At 30.4% G+C, this 10,924-nt stretch overlaps 1 protein-coding gene across 1 annotated transcript in view; it reads left to right on the forward strand.

The window, feature by feature from the left end:
* The first annotated feature begins 1,531 nt into the window (after positions 1-1,531).
* LOC106473215 (fatty acid hydroxylase domain-containing protein 2-like) overlaps positions 1,532-10,924 on the forward strand; it is a 12,714-nt gene continuing 3,321 nt past the window's right edge. Inside the window, exons 1-6 of the mRNA XM_013933897.2 lie at positions 1,532-1,651; positions 4,024-4,184; positions 5,651-5,754; positions 7,709-7,713; positions 8,655-8,860; positions 10,315-10,587. Coding sequence (XP_013789351.1) covers positions 4,030-4,184; positions 5,651-5,754; positions 7,709-7,713; positions 8,655-8,860; positions 10,315-10,587 — 743 coding nt within the window. The 5' untranslated portion in view covers positions 1,532-1,651; positions 4,024-4,029. The remainder of the gene's footprint in view (positions 1,652-4,023; positions 4,185-5,650; positions 5,755-7,708; positions 7,714-8,654; positions 8,861-10,314; positions 10,588-10,924) is intronic.

A 10,924-nucleotide genomic window follows, 5' to 3' on the forward strand; every position in this document is an offset into this window, starting at 1 on the left:
TGTACATTTGCGGTTATGTTAAACTTATATTAAAGTTTTTCTTCATTACCCATTCAAGCCGTCTCCAGCCATTATTAATTAAGGACTTAGTACTGTGCCCAGAGGGCACTCCTACCACTGGAGAAAATATTTCAGATTCTATATCATTTATAGTTACTATTTAGCCTGTTTTTAACGAAATTATTTATTAATAAATAATGGTTAAACTGGCTTTCTTCCCTCGATATGTATTAGAACTTATCAGTTCACTGTAAACGTGGAATATGGGTGTTTAAATCTAACTTTTCTTCCTTAAAGGTAAATGTCATTCTCATTCAAACATAGCAAATACTGTAACCTCAACATGTCGTATGGCCTAACATCGGAGAATACTGGCAGCCGATGTTCTCGCACAACGTGTAGTATTACATTCATATTACCCATGTGCAGAATAAGTGTTACCTCCATAGAATGACAGAGGCGGTTAAACCGAAGTCAACTTAATGACTTGCTTGTGTTATATGCGAAAATTGAATAGACTTAGAAAAAATAAAAGCAGTTGAAAACTTAGACATCAAAATAAAAAGACAGTAAAAGTACGGTATGACTTTCTAGCCGTTGGAAAGGGCGGGTACAAGTCCGGCGCACTGTCCCCTTTGAGGAGGGAACAATGTAGTGAAATTTCATATTAATTTTTTAAAAAATGCCTGAGTAAAAGTATTAGCACATGTTTACGACCTTTCGACATTCAGTTAACAAGAATATCATGCTTCATACAAAATACTTGCTCGAAAATTCAGAAATCTTTACCCGAATACATCCTACCAAAGGATGTTTCAGCCATAAAACTGTTAAACTAATCTCTTTCATTCTAGCTACACGCATATTCCAGTTCGCTTCTAATATATTTATTACTCAATTTCTATAAATCTATTTTATGTTATAATTTACAGATTCATTACTCAAACGAATTTTTTATTTCATTTTTGTCAAATGAATGTTGTTTAATTTTTAAACCGTTTGTCAACAAGTTCATGGTTGTTTACGCTTACTTTATATTATATTTTTTCTGATTAGTTAAATTTCTTTAAGAATTTATAAGGAATTGAATGGTGGTACAAACTACTTGAAATATGACCGTCAAAGTAATAAAATGTTATCTTGTTTTTTATTTCAATATTTTTGTGCTATATAATTGGTTGAACTTTACAGCTAATTATATTTGTTTATATATATATATATAACGAAAGTTTACTTAAAAAAAGAAAAACTTAAAACATTGTCATGTTTTTGTTTGTTTGTTTTTGTCTTTTTACATTATTTAATATTTTTGAGTTTCGTGCTTTGAACAAAATCCAATTCAACTAAATATGTTAAACCATTTCATTGAAAGATGTCATAAATGTATTAATAGAGATATTGATAATATATATCCTATTAAATCTTACGTCCATCTGTCGTTAATATATTTTGTTGTGTTAAGCATTGCGTCCATCTGTCGTTGATATATTTTGAGAATAGTGATGTAATTTCAAGTGAGGTAATCTAACACTGCAGCTTACTTTGCGCGTGCTCATATTACTGTTGGTTTGGTTTTGTTTGCGAGATCAAAATCATTTCTTGAGGAAAGTATTTTTCATGTTTGATTTGGGAAGACAGCTAAAACTTTAAAGTAGGTAAAAAAGAATGTTTGTAGACAGCATGTATAACTATAAGTAACAATTTTTAGTTTTATATATTTTTAATTATTCAGGGTATTGTATATTGGTAATCATAATTTAAGGATGGAATTTAAACCAAAGATGTTTGTATACTAACACAGTAATACTAATAGTGTTACTGTTACTACTAGTGGTAATAATAGAGAAGTTACAGTTTTACGCTTACAGTAAAAAATGTCATTTAACTTACTTTTTTGGAAGAAGAATTTTGTCTTCTGCTGTTTCCTCCACTCCAGGAACTAGTTTTTTATTTTTGTAATGTAGTTGTCCCACGCATAGAATGAAGTGAAAAATGACAAAACTTCAGTAGTTTTAGTGTTATAACTTATACTTTGTAATGCTAATAGTAATACTTATTACTATAACCCTCTCATTGTTAGATGAATGAATTAATAATTTAATGGCGTCTGTTGGCTCTCAGTCTCACAACAGTGAAATGATATGCAAGTTATTATTTTTAAAATCACTCAATTAAGACTAGAAATAGTACAGGTGTTAAATTTTCAAATTAAAATCAGACATATTTCTTCATAAAATAATTTTGATAATTTGCTAATATTTTTCAAAATATTGTCAATTTCAGTGTTGCACAATGTCATTATATCAATACAATGATATTCTTAGTAATAGTACTAATATACTAATAGTAATAATGCTTGGAGACATAGTAATAGTAGACATTATGAAAATGTGTGTTTTAAATTTAAACCTGGGCATAAATTTGAAGTTCACAAAGTGTAGTATCACTAATATGAGATTGCTGGAATTTTCAATGAAGCTAAAAAGTTATCAGTTGCATAAATCTGTAAAAAATTTATTAATTCTACTCAATTTTTTATTGTAATTTGTAAATAAATTAATTTATTATGATTTTATTCGTACATGTTACCTTTCTGCAAAGTATAAAACAGTTTGAGGCTTATATGTTAATGTAATTCTCTGTTGATAAGATGTTAACTTTCGGAGGTGTTGTATAACTTTGGTGCCTTTCTATACCATGTAAATTTTATTAACATAAGTGGAGAGCGATGGCTGAGACAAACTGATGTTTCTGTGTTGTTGTTTTTTACATTGTTAATTGTTTGAGTTTATTATATATATACACATTGTGACTAGGGTAAAATTTTTGATAATGTTGAATCTTGTAAACTTCAGATATAAATGTTTTGTGTGAAACTATTTAATAAGTTCGCACTTTATATTGGTTTGTGTTCCAAAGGTTTGATATGTTGTCATTTGATATTTAGCTGTCTACTAACGAGTACATTTTCTACTTCTTAATAATTAATTCAAATATAGCTGGCCTCATTTAGTACCCTAAACATATGATACTTCTAAAAAGTTGTAGCTGATAGTGTTTATATAGAATATGGACACTATAGGCCACTCAAGTAAAATTAAAATACTTGCCTTATTAACATCTTAAAAAACAACTTAAAGTCTTCTTTCTGTGACATTCAACAACCTCAAGTAATTCGTTAACCTCTCAGGTACAATTGTAATAGAAGGAATATATATGTTTGAGATCAACACTATGGTTGTTTTCTAACTTTATGTACAAAACATATAGTTTTGTTTTAGTCATCTATTTGAGTCTAAATCCTCCAGTTCATCAACTTCAGTTTGTCATTACAAGTGGTTATGCTTAAAGAATAAATATATCTTCAAATTAGTTTAACCTGTCAGTTAAAACACAAGATGTTGAGGCTACTTTCGATTCCCAAACCAAGAATAATAAAAATCCAACTCAGTAAGTGTAAACCCAGACTTTTGGCTTGCATCATTTCTAATTCTATTAGTACAGAAACTGAAGATTTTATACAGGTAACATAAACAAAGTTAAACACCAGAATATTATTGCCTCTAGTTCTGCACTCCTACAAACTTCTATACAACTGTTAACATTTCTCCGTACATCTCAATGTATTTAACGGTTTACAATTTTGATTGTTGTTCTTTGATTTTTAAAAAAACAAGTGTTCTTCATGTAATAAGTTACTTGAAGTTCAGTTCAACACTAATCAAGATATAATTTGTCTTGTCATGCCTTTCCAAAACATGTAGGTCACCTAAACAACATTGACATTTTCATGCAGTATGAAGAAGCTTAGTAGTGGGTTTTGTTTTAGGATATGTTGGTATGTTAATAGTTTATACTGTTATTAAAATTTTATGTTGCTTGTAGCTACATGGTTTTGTGTAAATTATGATTAGATAGAGTTTCGTTGATGTACGTTTTTGTGTTAATAGATTATGTTCGTGACTTGAAAGTTTTTCTGCATAGCAACTAAAATAATATCCTTAAATATATTTTCATTTTCAGTCAGTAATGGACTTAAAGGAAGCCAGTTGTCATTCTCTTCGTAAGGTAGTAGAAGAGCCTCAGAGTCGTAAAGCTCAGCTTGTTTCTTCAGTAAAAAGTGGTCTGTTTATCCTTGGAACAGCACTAGTTGTATTTGTTGCCTTCCGGAATACACTAACTTGGTGAGCCTTGGCATAAATGACTTTCACTTTGTAAGGTTACATAGCATGTGTTAGACTTTGAACATATGACCTTCTCAAACCAAGTATTGAAACAAAATAAATGTATACGTACAGATAATATATCAATGTGATGGAATGTCACAAGATCTGTATATAAAATATTTGTTAATACGTGAAGCACGTGCCAATCTGTTTTTGTTTGTTTTTTCTACATCAATAAATGTGATGGAATGTCACAAGATCTGTATATAAAATATTTGTTAATACGTGAAGCACGTGCCAATCTGTTTTTGTTTGTTTTTTCGACATCAATAAATGTGATGGAATGTCACAAGATTTTTCTCAGAGTGAGCAGCAGAACAATAACAAAACATTTAAAAGGTTACAAGCTTCTGTGTATTTAATATTATTATTGAGAAATCAGGCTAATTTAGTTACTATTTTAAGATTCAGGATAATACCTAGAAGTAGTTCGAAAAGTTTTTCAAGGAGAAGTCAATACCATAAAGTATATAACATAGTTGACTGGGTGTCTCTTGCCAGAATTAACCACATATAAAGTCATTTATATTTTTAGTGGTCAGTAGATTATGACTGTTATTGGGAGACTGTGTACACTTTGATTCTGTGGGTGGAAATGTCTGTTAGGAATTGTGTGAGTTAAACTCGTGATTTCAGCAGAAGTTGAATAAAGCATTATTGTTAAAACTTATAAAATGTGCTTATTTTATAAAACAACGCAGGTTCAAACATGTTTCTTTTAATACATAACTTATGTTTGGGGTAAAACTCGTGAGTCTTTCATAGGTTTCTTTTATGTACTTTAACTCAGTGTTTAGTAGGTTCATACTGTAATTATTCTGGTAAATAGTGTACTATGTCTGATTCACTTTAAATCAGTGTTTAGTAGGTTCATACTGTAATTATTCTGGTAAATAGTGTACTATGTCTGATTCACTTAATGAGTTTTGTTCACTTTAAATCAGTGTTTAGTAGGTTCACACTGTAATTATTCTGGTAAATAGTGTACTATGTCTGATTCACTTAATGAATTTTGTTCACTTTAAATCAGTGTTTAGTAGGTTCATACTGTAATTATTCTGGTAAATAGTGTACTATGTCTGATTCACTTTAAATCAGTGTTTAGTAGGTTCATACTGTAATTATTCTGGTAAATAGTGTACTATGTCTGATTCACTTTAAATCAGTGTTTAGTAGGTTCATACTGTAATTATTCTGGTAAATAGTGTACTATGTCTGATTCACCTTAAATCAGTGTTTAGTAGGTTCATACTGTAATTATTCTGGTAAATAGTGTACTATGTCTGATTCACTTTAAATCAGTGTTTTGTAGGTTCATACTGTAATTATTCTGGTAAATAGTGTACTATGTCTGATTCACTTTAAATCAGTGTTTAGTAGGTTCATACTGTAATTATTCTGCATTCTTTTTGAAATATTTTCAGGCATCTGCAGTGCTTCTGGGGAGCTTCTGGAGACTTCTGGCAAAGACAGTGGGAGAAAGTGTACGAGTTTTTTGATGGGGATGAGTACAATATGAACATATGGGGTAAGTTGTAAGGTTGTTTTGGTTCTTACAAGTTGAATACACTGCAGATTGTGTTAATTAGGTCAAAGCTGTGTTAATTTGTATATGATTAGTAAAACACAAATGTATTAAGAAAACTAGTGTAAAAATGGAACAATAACAGCAGGTGTGAAGTACTATTTGTTGTAAAATATAACAATGAAAAAAAGTTGCAGTGATTGGTTGTTGATGAAGTACTCTTTGTTCTAAAATATAACAATGAAAAAAAGTTGCTGTGATTGGTTGTTGATGAAGTACTCTTTGTTCTAAAATATAACAATGAAAAAAAAGTTGCTGTGATTGGTTGTTGATGAAGTACTCTTTGTTCTAAAATATAACAATGAAAAAAAGTTGCTGTGATTGGTTGTTGATGAAGTACTCTTTGTTCTAAAATATAACAATGAAAAAAAGTTGCAGTGATTGGTTGTTGATGAAGTACTCTTTGTTCTAAAATATAACAATGAAAAAAGTTGCTGTGATTGGTTGTTGGATAAAGATTTTCTAGGATACTTCAGGAGAACTGTTGAATATAACTATGATTTGAGATTTGTAGAAATTATTTACAAAGTTATTTTAGAAAGATCAGTGTTTTACAGGAATGAATCCTCTTTATCATAATTGAAGGGTTCTGTGATAGCCATAACTCTCAGACTTGAATAATTCTTTGTTGTACCTATGTATGGAGCAAGCAACTTAAAATGTTGGTATATGTTCTTTAGACAGTATAAGTAAAAGAAAAAGTTTCAAAAGAGCTCTAAGAAGGCCCCAAAATTGGGGGATTAACGATTTTTTGGTCTCTCGTGTTTGATTGAACTAATTTATCTGAAAATTCATAATAGCATCCAAGAAGCCATGCAAAACTAAGCTAAGGGGTCAAAAGAGTTTTGGGGGGCTCTCAAGTTGTATTCGTAACTTTATATATTGACATATAAAGAATTGCTAAAACCAGATCTACATTTAGATTCTGCTACAACTACAGTCCTGATTTGTCATTTTATACTTAATTTAAATTATGATGTTGAAGTATAATAGGAAAAAGTTTTTGTTGAAGAAATTAAAATAGTTTTAGTTAAGTATCTTGCACTCAACTGTAACAAGTTTCATTAAAATAGAATAATTGGTGAACAATACAAATAACCATTTTTTAATAAAACTAAAATAATAACTTTTATGTTCATTTTTACAATTCTTTTGGGAATTTTCTTTACCAATTCAAGTAGTTACATAGGCCAATAAGGCCTAATGTAAACAGAGCCTAACACATTAGCCTTATTAGCATAATGAAACTTGTTACAGTTGAGTGCAAGATACTTAACTAAAATTCACTCGTATTATGACTAATTTGAAACATCTAATATAATAGGGTTGAGAAGCGAGTGTTTAGTATTTTGTTGAAAATGTTTCTGCTAATAAGATTACAGTAGTTTCTGAAGTTTTAGAACAGTAACAGCATCTTAAATTGATATAAGTCAGTGTAAGCAAACTCACAGGATACGGTGCATTATCTTGGATCTTGTATCTCAAAAGGAATGCTGGTTTTCCAGTCAAGTCTACCAGGGTGTACAACCCTCCAATACCCCAATAAACAGCAAAGTTCACAAAAAACGTTCCTGTTAAATAAAGAGAATGAGAATTGAATAATTATTCTTAATATGCGATTTCCCAACAAAGATGTTGCAGTGCCTTCATTGGGAAGGAAGAAGGAGAAGTAGAACAATAAAACAAACAGTGTATTTACGTGCAGCATAATTTAAACCCTTAATTAATAATCCTGGAAAGTTTCAACGATGGTGCAACTGGTGTCTGAAACACTGCTAGTTAACACTTTCAGACCTGGGTGCAACAATTCTACGTACCTATTGTACGGTTTGAGAAATTGCATTGTAACAAAAACTAACAGATGAAATAGTTTGAAACTTCAAAATTATTTCTACAGGTTATGTAATTCCTGCAAATAAAAAGTGTTATTTTTACATGTAACATTTGAATGAACTTGCTGTTTCATTGTGATATATTTTGTTAAAGAAACAATGAAAAATGCTTACTTTTATTGTAGATTTTAATTGCTAATTTTTATGTCTTTGTACATTCTTTTAAAACTTTCGTATAGTTTTATTTTATAAAACTGTAAGTTTTATCTTTAATTTTACTCAAAAAACAAGATATGCAGTTCAGCAGTTTATTTTAGATTAATTACCCTACATGGAGTAAAGATAATTTAGATTAATTACCCTACATGGAGTAAAGATAATAGATTAGTTACCCTACATGGAGTAAAGATAATTTAGATTAATTACCCTATATGGAGTAAAGATACTTTAGATTAATTACCCTACATGGAGTAAAGATAATTTAGATTAATTACCCTACATGGAGTAAAGATAATTTAGATTAATTACCCTACATGGAGTAAAGATAATTTAGATTAATTATCCTACACAGATCTAATATTTAAGAATTATTGGAGAATTACATGGTGTTTGAAAATCAGTAGTTATTGGATTCTACATTAGTAAAAATTACTTTCTTCAACTGTGTCAGTTTCAGTGTTAGTACTGGCTTTCTTATTTATATCTTGTTTAAACCATTGTCAAAATGTTTTCACACATGTTGTTCAACAGTCTCTTTTATGATTCGAAGTAGGGTTCAGACTTTAATGTGTCAATGAATAATTTGAATTGTGGATATCCTATTAATAAGTCATTTCATTATCAAATACGTCTTTGAGATGGATATATATATATGATATATATATGTGTAGAGTTATTTGAATTTATATGAATATAGATAAAGATGTCTGTTTTATTAGCTTTGATTGAATATGATGTAGAATATACTTGGAAAAGTAGTGATTTTAAGTGTTTTTATCGTGATTGTGGTAGGTTGAACGTCTGAAAGTCATCCAAGTAATCAAACAGGTTCTTGTAAATCAGTTTATCTTTGGAATACCTATCTTAATTGGTGGCCATTACCTGAGAAATTTAATAGGATATTCCATGGGTGTGGAACTTCCTACATTCCAGTGGGTTCTGTTAGAGCTGAGTGTCTTTGTGCTGGTGGAAGAAGTGGCCTTTTACTACACACACAGGTAATAAAACTAACATGATTAGTGTTAGTGGGTTCTGTTAGAGCTGAGTGTCTTTGTGTTGGTGGAAGAAGTGGGTTCTGTTAGAGCTGAGTGAAACACTAATCATGTTAGGTTTATTACCTGTGTGTGTAGTAAAAGGCCACTTCTTCCACCAACACAAAGAGTAAACAGGTTATTAAGTAATTCCTCCTTAACAGTAAACAGGTTATTAAGTACCTCCAGTAAAAAGATTAGGTATTTCTAGTTGAACACTAATCATGTTAGGTTTATTACCTGTGTGTGTAGTTAAAGGACACTTCTTCCACCAACACAAAGACACTCAGCTCTAACAGAACCCACTGTTAAGGAGGAATTACTTAATAACCTGTTTACTATTTAGCTGGAGTTACTTAATAACCTGTTTACTGTTTAGCTGGAGTTACTTAATAACCTGTTTACTGTTTAGCTGGAGTTACTTAATATCCTGTTTACTGTTTAGCAGGAGTTACTTAATAACCTGTTTACTGTTTAGCTAGAGTTACTTAACCTGTTTACTGTTTAGCTGGAGTTACTTAATAACCTGTTTACTGTTTAGCTGGAGTTACTTAACCTGTTTTCTATTTAGCAGGAGTTACTTAATAACCTGTTTACTGTTTAGCTGGAGTTACTTAATAACCTGTTTACTGTTTAGCTGGAGTTACTTAATAACCTGTTTACTGTTTAGCTGGAGTTACTTAATAACCTGTTTACTGTTTAGCTGGAGTTACTTAATAACCTGTTTACTGTTTAGCTAGAGTTACTTAATAACCTATTTACTGTTTAGCTGGAGTTACTTAATAACCTGTTTACTGTTTAGCTGGAGTTACTTAATAACCTGTTTACTGTTTAGCTAGAGTTACTTAATAACCTGTTTACTGTTTAGCTGGAGTTATTTAGTCTATTCTTACAGAAAAGGATAAAATGATATTATTCTTTCAGGAGAGGATGAGATGTTATTGTTTTTACAGAGAAGTGTGACAAGATAGAACATTATTAAGTAACATCCAGATTCAAAGCTTTCATATTAAATTCATGAAGTAATGACAATGAAGCATTAAGAGTAATAGTTGTTTATAAACAACACATCTAAATTACACCTGTTCTTTATTACTTGTCTTTATGTGCTACAATATCAGTGTATATTACACTAGATAATTAATAGTTCACTGGTTGTTGTAATAATAAACAAATATGTTCCTTTTAAGGCATTTAAATTTAACTAGTAAAACTTTTAAAACTGTAAGATGTAATTGCTTACTCTTTAGAAACTCAGTTTTTTGTAGGTGAAAATATTTTCACCTGACATTAGTTTTGCTGTGTTTATATACATACCAAAAAATTCTACATTCAGAAGCTTCAAAGATCCGTAGTTAAGAAGAAAGCTACGTATCTTGATGATATGAGTTTTAATATAACTTAAATGTTTTTTAATTAAGACTACTTCACCATCCTCGAATCTACAAGTACATTCATAAACAACACCACGAGTGGACAGCTCCAATTGCAATAACTGCTCTTTATTGCCACCCGGTGGAGTATGTTTTCTCCAATTTTTTGCCAACATTCCTTGGAGTTCTCTTTATGGGCAGTCACACTGCCACCTGTTGGATGTGGCTTGCACTAGCTATCCTCTCAACACTAAATGCCCATTCTGGTTACCACTTTCCTTTCTTCCCTTCACCTGAAGCTCATGATTTCCACCACTTAAAGTAAGTACAGTTTTTCTGTTTTTTTTTTAATCTATGAAAATTAAAACAATTTCATAAGCCTAATTGAAATGATAATATTTACTTTAGAAGATTGTGTGTTCTGGAAAATTTTTTATTAGCTTTTTTTTGTTTCCAAACATAAACCATTCATATAAACTACATTGGTGCAATTGTTCTGTTAGTTTAGGAACACTAATAATAATATTCTCATGATTGTCATATTGGTGCAAGATTTTGTGGAATTTTTTTTGTTAATTTTGGGGCCAGTAGCAAGAACATTTTCACAGATATCATACTTGTGTTCATTGGTGTCTGCCTGGGCACTTGCTCTCCTCCC

This window comes from Limulus polyphemus, unplaced genomic scaffold, assembly GCF_000517525.1.
Source record: "Limulus polyphemus unplaced genomic scaffold, Limulus_polyphemus-2.1.2 Scaffold5977, whole genome shotgun sequence".
Taxonomy (NCBI): Eukaryota; Metazoa; Arthropoda; class Merostomata; order Xiphosura; family Limulidae; genus Limulus; species Limulus polyphemus.